Source organism: Lepisosteus platostomus, chromosome 13, assembly GCF_059453375.1.
Source record: "Lepisosteus platostomus isolate fLepPlt1 chromosome 13, fLepPlt1.hap1, whole genome shotgun sequence".
Taxonomy (NCBI): Eukaryota; Metazoa; Chordata; class Actinopteri; order Semionotiformes; family Lepisosteidae; genus Lepisosteus; species Lepisosteus platostomus.
The window spans coordinates 43,133,401-43,147,594 of NC_142623.1; the positions used below are offsets into that span (position 1 = coordinate 43,133,401).

General features: G+C 45.9%; 1 protein-coding gene across 1 annotated transcript in view; it reads right to left on the bottom strand.

Annotated features, from left to right (window-relative positions):
* Positions 1–279: 279 nt before the first annotated feature.
* Positions 280–14,194, bottom strand: part of grk6 (G protein-coupled receptor kinase 6) — a 39,198-nt gene continuing 25,283 nt past the window's right edge. The window contains exons 11-16 of the mRNA XM_088604799.1: positions 13,649–13,738; positions 11,897–12,105; positions 11,589–11,726; positions 9,357–9,494; positions 7,406–7,540; positions 280–6,244 (exon numbers count right to left, since the gene is read on the bottom strand). Of these exons, the coding sequence (XP_088460925.1) occupies positions 6,194–6,244; positions 7,406–7,540; positions 9,357–9,494; positions 11,589–11,726; positions 11,897–12,105; positions 13,649–13,738 (761 nt within the window). The 3' untranslated portion in view covers positions 280–6,193. The remainder of the gene's footprint in view (positions 6,245–7,405; positions 7,541–9,356; positions 9,495–11,588; positions 11,727–11,896; positions 12,106–13,648; positions 13,739–14,194) is intronic.

Sequence of the window (14,194 nt, forward strand, 5' to 3'; positions counted from 1 at the left end):
CTGCCATCATCCAATTAAACAGGACATTGGGTTTAGTAGTATTTATAGACATTATCAGTTATGAGAAAAATAAACAGCCAATTCAGTTTGATTGCAAATTTAAGCCAGATTGTGCAGAGTGTTGGCTTCCTGACATCACAGAACCCCGAGCCTCACGTCTTGCACACATACAGTACGTCACAGATGAGCCACCAGGACGCAGGGCTCGCATCTCAGCGACACTGCACCAAGTCACCGCCATCGAAAACTCTCCAGGCAGAACAAACGGGAAAAGACGACTGAAAAAAACAAAAACCTTTTTATTTTTAAGTACAGTGCTTATGCCAGAAAAAAATAGATATTTCCAAACTCAGAAGTGTATCACAGAAGGCCAGCGTGAGGGGCCATGGCCAACACACAACGTCGCAGGCACATGTGGAATTCTGCTCCGACCCGAGGCTGTGGGACAGCAGCTCGGGGGAGAGCAGGCACACACTCGGATCACACCAGAGAGACACGAGGAGGGGTGCAATTCCACCACACTGAGCACGTGAGCCTTCCTTTGCGAAGGCCATTCCAGCTCTGCGTTTAAACTGTTCTTCCATTCCCTCTAACGGAGGGCTGGCACAGTCCTGGGGCTCCGAAAACATGTTTGTTAGGGGGGCAAAGACTAAAGTAAACACTGACGCAAAGTTAGCAAAGTTAGCGGCCTTGATAACCAATGGTGTACGAGGGTTTTACAAAACTGGAGCACAAGATGTGCAGGAAAAAAAAAACACACAACATTCTCAGCTCATAGACTTGATAAAAAATAGATGGAACAAAATACTGAACGTTTCTGTCAGTCTCTACATGTGTTTGAACAATGGGCTGGAAAAGAGAGCCTAAGTGGCAGATTCCACAGAGCACTCTTCTGTCAGTACCACGGACTCTTCTCATTCCTCAGGGCACTGATACCATACTGGGCAGGTTTAATTACAGGCTCTGAAAACCAGTGGGCCAAACCACAAAACAAAATCTGCAGACTGCAGACTAAAGTGAAATTTGCTTCGGTGGTTCGACAGTCACGGGGACAGCAGTCTCTCTTATACATCATCATTGCGTCGAGGTACAAGAAGTGAAGCACGGCAAATGAGCTTCAAGTCCAGAGAGAAGGGACAGAAAGCTCAGCGAGAAACTGTCCAGTCGTGACCTCTCCTGTACCTGCGGCACATGAAGCCCTTCTACATCTGTCCGCACGTGAAACCTGCTCGCTTCCAGGACCAAAGCAATGTTCACTCCACCGGGCAGAACGTCCGCTGTTGTTTTGAAAGGATACACACCTCTCTCACCCCTCTGGTACAAACAGGACATGAACCCATTAGAGCGTGACAAAAAGAAGAGAGCGTACTTCCAAAACAAAACAGAAACTTACAGCACTCAAAATCACGCGCCCACTGCATTTATTTCAGAGACTTTAAAACCTGAACAAGGGGGGTCTAGGATTTTCTTCCCCAGTGCGATTCCGAGAGGACTTTGATGTGGTCATCATCCCAGACCTCTTTTGCTATGAATGTCATTGCCTCTTGCCTTGCTCCTTTGCCTGCTCTTCCCCACCCCAAAGGGCCAGGTTAATCTACCGCCGATGACGCTGCTTTCCCTGGACACAGGTTTACACTGCGGTGACAGCCTGGGACATACTGTTACATACCGGCACGCCAAATAAGCATGATGGCGTGAAGTCTCACCTCACGACGCACAATCACATGCATCTACAGATAAACAACTGGGGGAAAAAACTAGACAACCCCTGCTTTAGGCATGTAAGCAAGAAACCCTGAGGAACGTTAAACAAAATCAAGGCAGTCGTAGGAAAGAATAACCTTTTTTTAAACAATATGCTGGAAAGGAAAAGTGTTTTCAACAACAGCCTCAGTGTCAGCAGAGCCCCCCCCCCAGCTTGGCACAGATATGTTTACAAAGAAAGGCTCTGCAACGGATAACAGTTAAAGGACTGGTTCTAAATTATCCCCGTGTTCGTATCTCATGAAATTAAACACTCAGCTCTTCAGTTTCGATGTACAGTGTCATGAGTTACAGTGAATGCTACCTTCCTACACAGAGATTTGTGCAAGGTCACTTTTCATTTTCAACTTGATCACAATCTGAAGAGACCCAGGAGAGTAAATCTTCAGAAACTGTCCCGTATTCCTATTCAAGGCTGAGCTGCTCAGAAATAAGCTTATCGTACTTCTCAAGGCAAAATCTTTGGTAGAAAACTTATTTCTGAGTAATGAGTGTCAGTCCCTGATTTTTTCCATAAGAAACTGAAGGTTCCGGGACGTCCAGTGTGAGATTTCTTGTAAACAAAAATCCCCCAAATGTCAAGGAAACGTTGAATATAGCAGGAAGCTGCTTGTGGGCATTACAGCCATACTATTTCTCTGGAACAGGGGGGAGCTTACAGCTCAAGCACACTTTGTAGTTTTATTTTTTAATGGAAAAGAAAAATATCCTGTCCTCAGAGTAGTAAACCAGTAATTGTGGTTTTGGAACGGGCAACAGCTAAATTATTGTAGTAGTGGCTGCTCACCTAAAATGTAATGTAATTGAATAATCAAAGTCCACATGTGCTCATCATTTCTGCTTTAAGGAAATCCCAGGCAAGGGAAAGTAACAAGTGCAGCAGATACTCATTTCCACTAGTCTGCTGCTGCAGGGCTCTCAGGACTTGTAGGACTGGACGTCTGCCACACGAGACACAAGCCCAAAAGGAGGCAGGTGGATCCATGATTCACTCCTGCGTCTGGGGGGGGGGTCACAGCCCCGGATGATCCCCTGCCTTGGGGATCATCCTCCAAATCAGAAGGGCTAGGACACGCAGCTGAACACAGGGTTTACCCCGTTTCTGATCTCCCCATACAAACAATGAGTAGAGTATAAGCAGCAAATACTTGCTGCTAGATTGTTAAATTGAATTACAGCTGGCAATTAGAATTAAGACAACTGCCAAAGGACACGAACTAGGCAGAATGAACAGCAAATTACTGCCCTTTTTAATCGTGACAGATGAGGTTCCATCCATCTCCGCTGGTCTCTTGGCCGGGATTTACTAAAAACCATTGGATAACGTAACAGACTTCACCTCTATCTGAACTCATCACATCTCTTTGTGCTTAAGATCCCTCATCCTCAGCTCGAGAAACTCACTTTAAATGCTATCTAGGTTTCATAGACATACAGTATATCCATGCACAGCAGGTTTCAGAACTGAGAGGAGTTACGTAGCCATGACATCACCAAGCATCCCAATAATTCCAAGCAGTACTGGATACGTATACATTGCGCAAACACACACTCTCACACACACATGTACATATATACAGATGAACATCAGTGCATTGCAAAGCAATGTGACAACTGCAACAGAAATGATAACTTCTCCCTCCATTTCACAGTGTTGAAGCCTGGCTCAGAAATACATTTACAAAATGAAAATTAAATTCAGACTTGCACTAGTTTATACATCGTTATCCAGGTTATTGCTAAATAAACACAAAGTAGAATAATTTTACACTGTACAGTACATTACAGACTGGAATGTATTTAAGTTAGAGGAAAAAAAAAACTGTAAAACACTAAGACAGGACATCAGGATTTTACTCCTTCAGTTCTGGAGAAATGTACACCTAGATGTCCTGGACAATTCTGAATATGAATCTTGTCCAGGGAAGAGAGGTTATTTTCTCTTCAACGTGAATGACTGAATACCTGATGCAATAAAAAAAAAAGGTTACAGGGCTTTTTCTTGAAGGTCTCAGGACAGCACATTCTTCAGTGACAATGCTGTCCCAACTGATGTCAAGGAGGAAAAACCCAGTTTCCAAATCTGTCTCTTCACAGTGCAGAGAGACCCGCACAACAAAGGAAACATCGGAAACAAGGCAGTGAGAGACCCCTTTGTCTTGAATATATCCGGTCACTCATACCCCTGTACCCCTATTCTGCTTTGAATTCTTTTCAGACTGAGCCCAAAAAAAAACAAAAAAAAACAACAACACTTTCAAGGCACCTTGAACTGTGACATATTTACCGCATAACCCCATTTAAAATAAACAACGCTTTAAAACAACACAAGTCTGTTCTTGTTAAAAAGGAATCAATATTTCATCGTGTGAAAAAAAATCAGTTGCGTGGAAAAGCCTAAAAAAATACACAGGCTGTAATACATGAAATGGCACCCTGGCAACATACTGGAGATAAACAGTATGAAATGGCACCCTGCAGCTTCTATTAATTCAACAAAATATCTTTATTAAGTACTAGAATGAATGAGTGTTTAATGAACTAAGATGAGGTATCACAGACATACTGTTTGCTGAATAAACCTATCTAGATGCAGAACACAGGGTGCCAAAGCATACTGTACGTCTTCAAAGGTGTATATGTCCTAACCACATGTTTGTTTTTGAAGTAGACATTTACCACCTGCTTCTTACTCAAAGTTGAAATGCTCTAATTCTTTCCAGGAGCTGACCGACTTTGAATTACGAGGCAGGCTTTTTTTTTTTTTATCCTACGAGGGTCAATTAAACAAAAAGAACCTACAACTAGCATCCAGAAAAAAAAAAAAAAACTAAATCTGGAAGACGGAAATTGACGACAATCAGAATTGCACGCTGCTGCCGGGAAGGGTTCTGCGACGCGTACTCGAGTTTGTCTCCTAGCGGGAGAGCACGCCGTCTGTGCACGGCCGCACTCCCGTGCCCGAATGCACTGCGGGGGCCTTCGGAAACACAGTCTGTCCCGGCAGGAACGCTGCAGAGAGCATGGTTTATAGGCAAGTCTACCACAGCCTGCCTCAGGACACCTCTGGAAAGTCAGGACTCCCAAGAGAGAAAACCTACACGGCTCCAGGAACTGCAGGTTCAGTTGCTTCTCTCCTTTACACACACACCTTTTTTCAAAGCCAGACCTCAGTTTGTGTCCACATTTTTTTAACATTGTCTAGGTTAAATAAAAAAATAAAAATACAGAGAAAGAGTACAGCATGTTTCTTCAATGCAGTGGGAGATACATCGTCACCGCACTGACCGTAAAAACAAAATCAACATACCTCCAAAATAAAAACGGTCTTTACAAGACTTTTCTTTCACTTTATGGGTTACTTGACTGAATATCCTGTCCAACAGAATTTCCTGCCCAACCCTGCTAAGTATTTCGTATGTACCTGGAGGTCAGATACAGTGGAATTAATGTTGAACACTGTTCATTCTGCAAATTCAGATTAAAACTGACAGTTTAAAGAGCATATCTAATCACTATCATCTCATAAATGCCACATACCACATTAAAGAACAGTTTGTATTTCTTCAAATGCTCTTAAGGAAAGTACTCTCTATGAGACTGCGATACCGCACAAAGAAACGCACAAGTTAAAACGCTTAAAAGTTGGATAGAAAAATAAAAGATTTAAGATTTTTCTTTTTTAGTATTTTGTTTTCAGGAAACGTCTCAAGTATCCTAGCAACAATTGCACTTAAGCTACTACACTGCAAACAAGTTACTGCAGATACAGAGCTTCTGAGTAATGGCGTTTCACCTCCTCTGTCCATCCATCTCCAAGCATACAGGCAGCACCTTTTTAAGTCCATGGACAACTACAGTTTGAAAAGCTTTAAAATTAAGGGAAAAAATAATGTTGGACACGCTTCATTACGACTGCTGTGCTTGTGTGACTGAATCGACTGTGATGAAGACTGGATGACTGGGTACACAACCACGGAGAAATAAAATTAATCTTTTGGCAAGAGGATAGGAGCTGAGACGCAGCCAGTGGCCTTAAGATCAACTGATTTCACCCTCAACATAAGAAACACAAATATGTCAAACAGGCATCACAGTGTCCGAATTCTTAAAAGCAAGCAGAACTCTGGGAGGAAGCACCAGGAATCAGAAGCTCTGCTAATATGTGCAAGTAAGAAGAATAGCAAGTAAGAAGGTTGAGTTTAGAGACTTAGCAGGGTTGGCCTTTCTGGTGTAGCTATACCTCACCTGACATACGATAACATGACTTTTTTAAATAACATTTACCGTATGGCTACATAATGAAAATATACATTCCCATATTTATATAGAATTATCTTAAAAATACAAATGTGCAAAAATTGTAAACAAATTGAATCCCGTGTGGTGTGTGGACAGTCCTCCAGTGGGCTGTGCTGGACAGACTCACTCACAGCCTCGTAGGCTCCTCCTCACTGTCACTGCAGTTCCCACAACAGTCCTGTAGGGGGCAGCCAAGACAGGTGTGGGTAAGTAAGCATGCAACTAATGGTCAAGCACACAGTGGCTATTAAAGCTATAAATGCAGTCAGCCAGATTAGGCAACCACACCGAGCTGGAAGAAATGAAATGTGAACAATGTCCTGCACAACTGGAACAATGAAATGCTCCGGATGTCGAAGAGAGACATACATCAGAGGGTACCAGCTCCACTGGATGCCCCTGAGAGAACGCAGGCAAGCTGTCCTGGGCACCAATAGTGGCCACACTGAACCAAATTCCTGTGCCTGAAAGTTCAGTCTTCTCATTACGGTTGTCTGCGAAGAACAGCTAACATTAACAGCATGTTTTACTCACAAGCCACGTAAGAAAGGCCGATACGATTTACAAGGTTTTAGTTTTATCCCCCTCCTGTTCAGTAAAATGTTCATCTATTGAGTGTTTGACCAAGAGCTCGATCGTCCTGGGGCTTATGGAAATGGGACACCAAGGAGATAGGTTTCCTATCGGGATTCAACTCCTGTATGGACCACTTCCTTCCAGCCAGGCACCTGAGAAACATGCTTCAGCGGTACAGTCTTTTACCCTGTGTTTCCCATTCTCGCAGTCCAAGCTCTCTCCAGACCCAACTCGCTGCGTGCTGCTGAGCCTGGACGTGTCTGAAGTGATGCCTGCTGCCCTGAGAAGTACTGCAATCAGCTGGGCAGGCAGCGGCGCGGTTTGAAGTGGTTTAATGTGAATGTACCACTACCCTGAAACGGAGCCCTGCTTGTCAAAGCTGAAGATTTACGGCTAGGACAAACAGTGTTACTCCACTGCTCTACAAACGGACACAGCGTAGCTCACACCCTGGATTTCATGTCCTCTTCACCGTGATCAAAAGAAAGTGCACGGGACTCTCCTCGCAGACAGGACCCTGCCCTGTCACGTGAACTCCTAGCTCAAATACAGCACAGCCGTCCAGCTGGGCTGATACCCTTCTATAGTCCGCGGTATCAACATCAAGCCTTTTTTTTTCTCGAGTGCTCGAGCTGAATCCTGCGTGACCTGCTCGCACTCCTCGCTGTGCTGTGCTCGCATTCTCTGTTGGAGCTGCTCGCGTGATTGAGCCAGACCGCGAGGCCTCTCCTTCTTGCAGTACAGGGGAAGCCCTGACTCCTACCTGCCTCCCGAAGAGCCTCTGCAGCAGGCCTTGCTTGGGCTGCGGCGACGGCTGGCCTCTCCAGTCCAGGTCTGGCGGCACCGGTCCGTCTGTGTAGAACACATTCAGCTCTGTGAAGCACTCCGTCTCGATCATCTGGGGGAGAAGCAGCAGCAGGCCTGTGTCAGGTCTCGGGTTCTCCATTCGTACTGACATCACCGGGCGCTGGAAGCGCCTACAGCTGCTCATACTGTTGTTTGAATCGAGTTTCAACGTCACGAAAAATAAAACTTAGAATATAAGATAAGATCACTTTATTTGCCATATACAATTTCTTGCGTTACAAATTTGTCTTTTTGCATACCCCAGCTGGGGGTCAGAGCGCAGGGTCAGCCATTTATACGGCACCCCTGGAGCAGTTGGGGTTAAGGGCCTTGCTCAGGGGCCCAACGGAGTAGGATTCTGCCTGCCAGCCACAGGAAGGCAACCTTCCAGCCACAGGCATAGATCCTTAGCCACAGAGCCACCACTCCGCCCAATATACTCGCGAATATACACCCACCTCGCTTGTTCTGTGCAATGTTCTCTTACTTTCTGGTTCATGGGACTCCCCTCTTTTTAGCTACATTTTAAGTATGTGGACATGCATTTAAAACGGAGAGCAGGAGGCACTTCTTTATGCAAAGGCTTGTGGGAGTCTGGAACGTTATCGAAGCCAGCACTCCGGTTTCATTCAAGAAACGGCTGGATGAGACCTTGAATTAATTAGCTACAAAAAAACAAATGAGCTAGATGAGCCGAACTAACTCAAATTATTTGTGACCTTTCTCATTTCAAGCAGACAACCGTTCTCTGAAGGTCGAGACCCCACCGGAGGTGTGCTGGTCAGTGGGGACTGTTAGACGGGAAGCACCTCCGACTGTGTACCTTCCATGTACAGTGCAGCGACGGCATCAGGAACTGAACGATGAATCGTGAATAATGAATTCATAAATGAATGAACGAATGAATCATGTAAAAGGCAAAGCACAGCAATGTGGTCCCTCTAGAGGCGATTGCGAAGCAGAACAGCCAGGCAAAAGCCCAGCTCGAAAGGAATGTTAGACTCGGATTAAGGGAAATGAAACTTGTTTGCTCGGAACAGACAAGATTTCATTCCAACATTTAAAACCTCAAGGGGCACCAGGCTAAACCAGGGGATTTTCTCCCCAAGATTGACAACACATCATTCTGTACCTATCCACTCCCCTTGCCTGCTGGTGATTCTGGAATGCTTCGAGGCAGAGCACGGATAAATGTCTTGGATCATTAACCTGCTTTTAACCAAATGAGCCGTATGACTGAACGGCCCCCTCCCGTCTTCGAACCTTCCTCAGGTTTCCACGCTCAGCTCCAGCTGCCACGTCCGTCCACATCCCTATCTGTTTGAACTCTAAAATTTGTACTCCTGTTCAATATAAAACCTGTCCTTCGGTGAAGGAGACGTTACGAGTAATTATAACTGGACCACTTGGGGACTGTATCACTTAAATAAATAGATGAGATTTACTACAGTATAATAATTTCTATTCTGTCGGGAGAGGTCTTAGAAACAGTAGAGAGTACCCCTGGCACAGTAACAGTGTTAATCTGGCTGGGCACACAAAGCATTACGTTAATCGGTAAGGGGTTAATGTGTGACCAGGAGCACACCAAGCATTGTTGTTTCCCCAGCATGAAAGAAAACAAAAAAAAAAACATTTTGAATACATGCTGTGCTTTCACCGATTTGGAGTTCAAAAAAGCACGAAGAAAATAATTATTTCAAGAGCACCAATTGTTCGGTGTAAAGGTCACGGTTTTATGGGGCTATTTTAGAGTTAGGTTTTTTTTATAGCTGCCTGAACAAGGCACCGTTCGTCATCCGTATTACTCGAACAGAGAAGACCATAAAAAACAGAAACAAAGCAGTAGCCATGTAACCTGGTCTCACCTCGTTCTGCCAGGGGATGGACACGCTGCCCGTGGAGACTTTGCTGTAGAAGCTGCTGTCTTTGGGCTCCAGCTCCACTCCCTTCACTGTGGAGAACTGCTCGATGTCCAGCACGTCCTTGCAGTAAATGGCCTGGGGCTGTAGGGGGCGCACACAGAGCGAACAGCGGCTGAGTGCCGAGGGTTTAGGCAGAGGGTACGGTGACAGCAGGCCGAGATCAAACACAGGAATGGCCCGGGCTTGTGCACACCTCCGAGGTTGGAAAGGTTTATCCTAACACATCGTACCACTGTCAGAGCGCTGGACAAAACCGAGAGGGAGTTACTGGGGAGATAAGGAAAAGCTACTTTCACACCTGTGATGCACCAGCTGACCCCTGCAGTTCAGCTGCGGGACTATCGAGCATGTAGAGGTGAGGCGTCATCTGAACCAGACCCCCAGACCCCCAGAACATACGTTACTGAGCTGGGGGTATGACTCCAGGTGATGACGGAAAGTTGCAACCCTATTAGCACCTAACAGCATGCTGAGGAATCCACAGCAGCAGGTACTAGCACACATCCACTGTCAGCAAAAGCAGATGTCTACACCTTGTTTAAAATTACTGCACACAGCCCAACAGGATCTGCCTTCGCAAACCAGGTAAAGGACTGGCCCCTGGACTGAAATTAGTTTTTAGTTTTAGCATATTAATATCCAGCAGTATAATGCAAGTTATATCAGCTCACATATACTTATATAGTTTGTGACCCCACTCAGTAAATTCACAGCATTAGGCCACATCACTGGAATACAAACAAAATGGTGGCTCTAGAGAGAACAGGACTACTGCCATCTCAGCAAGATGGAGTTTTACATGTTCTGTAAATGTCTTAATAGTAGTTTTTTTATGCACGGTTTTCAGAGTTCAAGTTTCTGCGAGATTCTGTAATGATCTGAAAATGTTGCATTATTTATGAATCACCCTGTCACTCGGTCTGAGCAACAGTGGTGCAATTCTCTTGCAACATAAAAAATAGGAAGCTGTAAAGGTAACAATGACTGTTAGGCAACTACAGGAAAATAATTAAACAATATTAAAACTGACAAAGTAAAAAAGTGACAGCAGACAATTTGGATACAGAGACTCAGACAGGATGTGCCTGGGAGAAATAAAGTAACTTAGACCTTTAACAGACTGTTATTGTTTTGCACTGGAGTTTCTATTCAGGCTGCTTACTAATGTCTGCCTCAGGACTTCCTTGTACTGTAACAGGCTAAGGTCTAAGTGTTTGTGCAGTATGCATGCAAGTCGACAAATCCATGAAATTAGTTCAAGGTTTGAGAAGATCAGTTGTCCTTCTCAAACCACTCACTGGCCAAAACAGATGAGACCTCCACCACACAACATGTTGGGCCTACAGCTTCAACATGAATTGGTATGTATTTCTCAAACATTTATCTCACTGAGCAGGACTGAAGCTGGAATAGTAGTGTGTTGGGCGGAATTGTACATTGTACCAGTTTTCAATAGGATTAAGGTCTGGGGATTGCTGTGTCCGGAGCATTTAAGAACAGCCACAAAGGAGAATAAGTCATTTGTCTAGTGTAGCCCATTTAGTAAATAATAGTGAACTGATCCAAGGGCCTGAACTAGTTGGTTTGTGTAAGAATCCAGGGTATAAGCTTTAATAACATGGCTGGACAGCCTTTTCCATAATCCTCTCTGAACTCCCAGAACCCTCTGGATAAAGAGGTGTCTCTTGTTCTGTTTTAAGCGCACTTCCACTTGTTTACGCTGGTTCGGGTTTCACTGCCCAGCGCACTTCACAACAATGAGTTGACCTCATCGATGGAACTCAGGACCATTCGTACTTGCATCAAGTCCCCCGACAAACTTCTCTGCTTGTGAGAACTGAAAAGGTTCAGCTCATCCAGCCTGTCAGCATAGGACCTTCCCTTAAGCCCTGGAACCTGGTTGCTATTCTCTGGACTGACTCCAGAGCAGCAGCATCATTTCTAAGAAACAACCAAAACCAGGCTCCTAATATTTTGGCCAGTGAGTGTACATGACGTGTCGCAGTGATCCTTCCACACGGGCAAAGTGGCAGACGCCAAAAGCAAGACTTGCGCAGCATTCTTGCTCATCGCGTGCGGGCTGCTCGCTGCCTAGCAGATGAAACGAGTCCGGCTGCGGCATTCACAGAGAGTGGGGGTGCCGGGGCTGGCCGGCTCGCCCTGCGGCCCACTCACGTCAGGAATGAAGGGGGCCTCCAGCATGCCTGCCTCCAGCCGCTTGAAGTTGATGGACCGGAAGAGAGGGTGCGCCTTGACCTCTGAGGCCCCGCCACCCCGGCAGCCAAGCCTCTCGCTGGGGTCCTTGACCAGCAGCTGGGTGGACAGGAGAGAGTGTCTTTATTATCCCCAAGGGGCAACTTCTTTTACGGCAGCAGACAATATCAAGTTCAAGTTTATTTGTCATTCCAGCCATGTACAAGTATACAGAGGAGCAAGATATTGTGTGTGTGCGCAGGTACGGGGAGAAGCTGCGAGACACCCACCACCCTGCACAGAGACTTGGCCTCCTCGGAGAACTTGCTGGAGTACTCCTCCTCCACCTCCTTCACCAGCCGCTCCACCTCCTCCCTCTTGATCTTCTTCTTGCGCTGCTGGAAGGGGGACTGGCCCTCGATCATCTCGTACAGCAAGCAGCCCAGGGCCCACCAGTCCGGGCTGAAGGTGTACCTCTCGTTCTTCACCACCTCGGGGGCTGCACACGGGCCAAAGAGAACCAGGCACACGCGTGAGCAGGGCCCCACAGTCTTACGCCTGCCCCTTTCACTACGCATTTTAAAAAGACGGGAACTGGTGCTCCTAAACACAGACTGCAAACCCGTCTCTTCCCAGGACTGCAATCAGATATGAGGAAACGGACACTAGCTAATGAAATGAATATGCAAAGTACTCAGTGGACCTGCATGAAAACGTCTACGGAAATATTCAATCATACTGTAATGTAGTGTCTTTAAATTCATAGGCAGCGGTTCCACAGAGTCATCAGGACAGGTAGCAGTGCTCCTGGACTATGCACCATCTTAACAGATGCTTAAAAGGTATTCACTGGTTGACCTTCGTGCATAAATGTTTATCTCCGAGACATAATGTGTCATAAGCCACTGGTGGGTGCGAACGCTAATAACAGTGCTCAGTGGCCCAGGCACTAATCTCTGGTTGCAGCACTGGCTGTACCGATACAGAGCACTAAGGGAACAGTCTGTCTCTGAATTCAGCTACTCGGCCCCTTTTATGGTAAGGCACACGCTGATCCTCCAAGCCGGTCAAGCGGAACGGAGCCTTGTTCCCGGGATTTCATACTGTTTACATTAAAAATGTTTTCTTTGACTGGTGGGTGTGGGTGAAAGTGGACTTCATGCTGTTATTCTTGGATTTAACAAATACCACAAGGAACTTGAAGGACTTGCAGCTCTAGTTATGTTTGAGATGTAAACCCGCAATGAAGACTTTGTTGAATATGTATGAGGAATAAACTACATGGGAGAAATTTGCTCCCACTCCTATGTTTTTTAGCACAAAAATGTAGTTCAAAGCTTTATTCATTTGTCGATATGAAATTTAAAAAATGAAAGCGTTGTACCCATTCTAAAACACTCACAGGACTGTCACGTATGAAATAAGGAGCACAGTTTGTATCCTGAAGCTGGAAAGGGTGATGGGACACGACAGCCTGCGAAGTCGGCACCTGCCCTTCCAATGGCTTTGTACAGTGTCAAAGAAACTGGCCCAGCGTCACCTGGAGCCCTCCAGAGGTTAATCTGCAAGGTGCTGACCAGGCCCAGCCTCACCGAGCTGCAGAGATCGGACGGGACCAGGACACCAGGCAGGCGCGCACGCTGCTGGCCCTGGCAGAGGGCTGGTCCTGCTTTCTGCATAGACCTCAAGTCCTTTCAAAACGGTCTTAGACCCTCACGCCGCCAGGTCGAGCCCAGGCAATTTTTTCACCAGCGTGGATGTCTGAGAGCTGACAGGCTACTTTGTGCACTGAGGATTTAAGGCAGGCATATGCAGGAGGGATTTTTTTTTCCCAGTTTCACCAGGCACACTTCAGAATTAGTATGGCGTAATTTGATGATGAGCAGGCAGGCTGCCGGTGACATTTCAAAAGAGGACACGAATTTCCGACATTGAAGATTCATTTATAAATGTGGCTATTACTAACACTCCAAAAACATGATGAAGACAATGAGCAGGGGGCAACGCAGTGGAATGAGGTATAAAGGGAGAAATAAACTCACCCATGTAGCCCACTGTGCCAACCCTGCCTTTGATTGTCTGATCTTCGGGCACATGTACTGCCAGCCCCAAGTCCGAGATACGGATGTGTCCTGAAAGGGAAAGAGCCCTCAAGCATAAGGGTCTTCTCATACGCTACTTTCATATTCTTTAACTCAACTAAGTCATCTCCTTCCAAACAGGAACGTGTGTTCAAATGCCAAGAACGTTACGGACTTGCTCAACTAAGCAGACACGCATCTTTCTTTCCAGAGCCTGCCTACCAGTTCAGTGAAGACAGTAATGGAACGCAGTGCAAGCCCTGCTGAAAGGAAACCGACCCCTGAAACGTGAAGGGGAAACACTTTCATTTATCCAGGTTATCTAAAATGGCTCAGCAGGAAGCTTCCTGTGAAGAAAAACTGTCTTGGATGTTGCAGAGGTAACTAGCCCTCCCCAGAGGCACAGCGGCAGTACAGCGGCACCATCTACAGGAGATGTGGGGGATGGCAAACCCAAAAAAGCAACAGCACTAACCCACACGATTCTTTCTTGCCAAGTTTGCACAC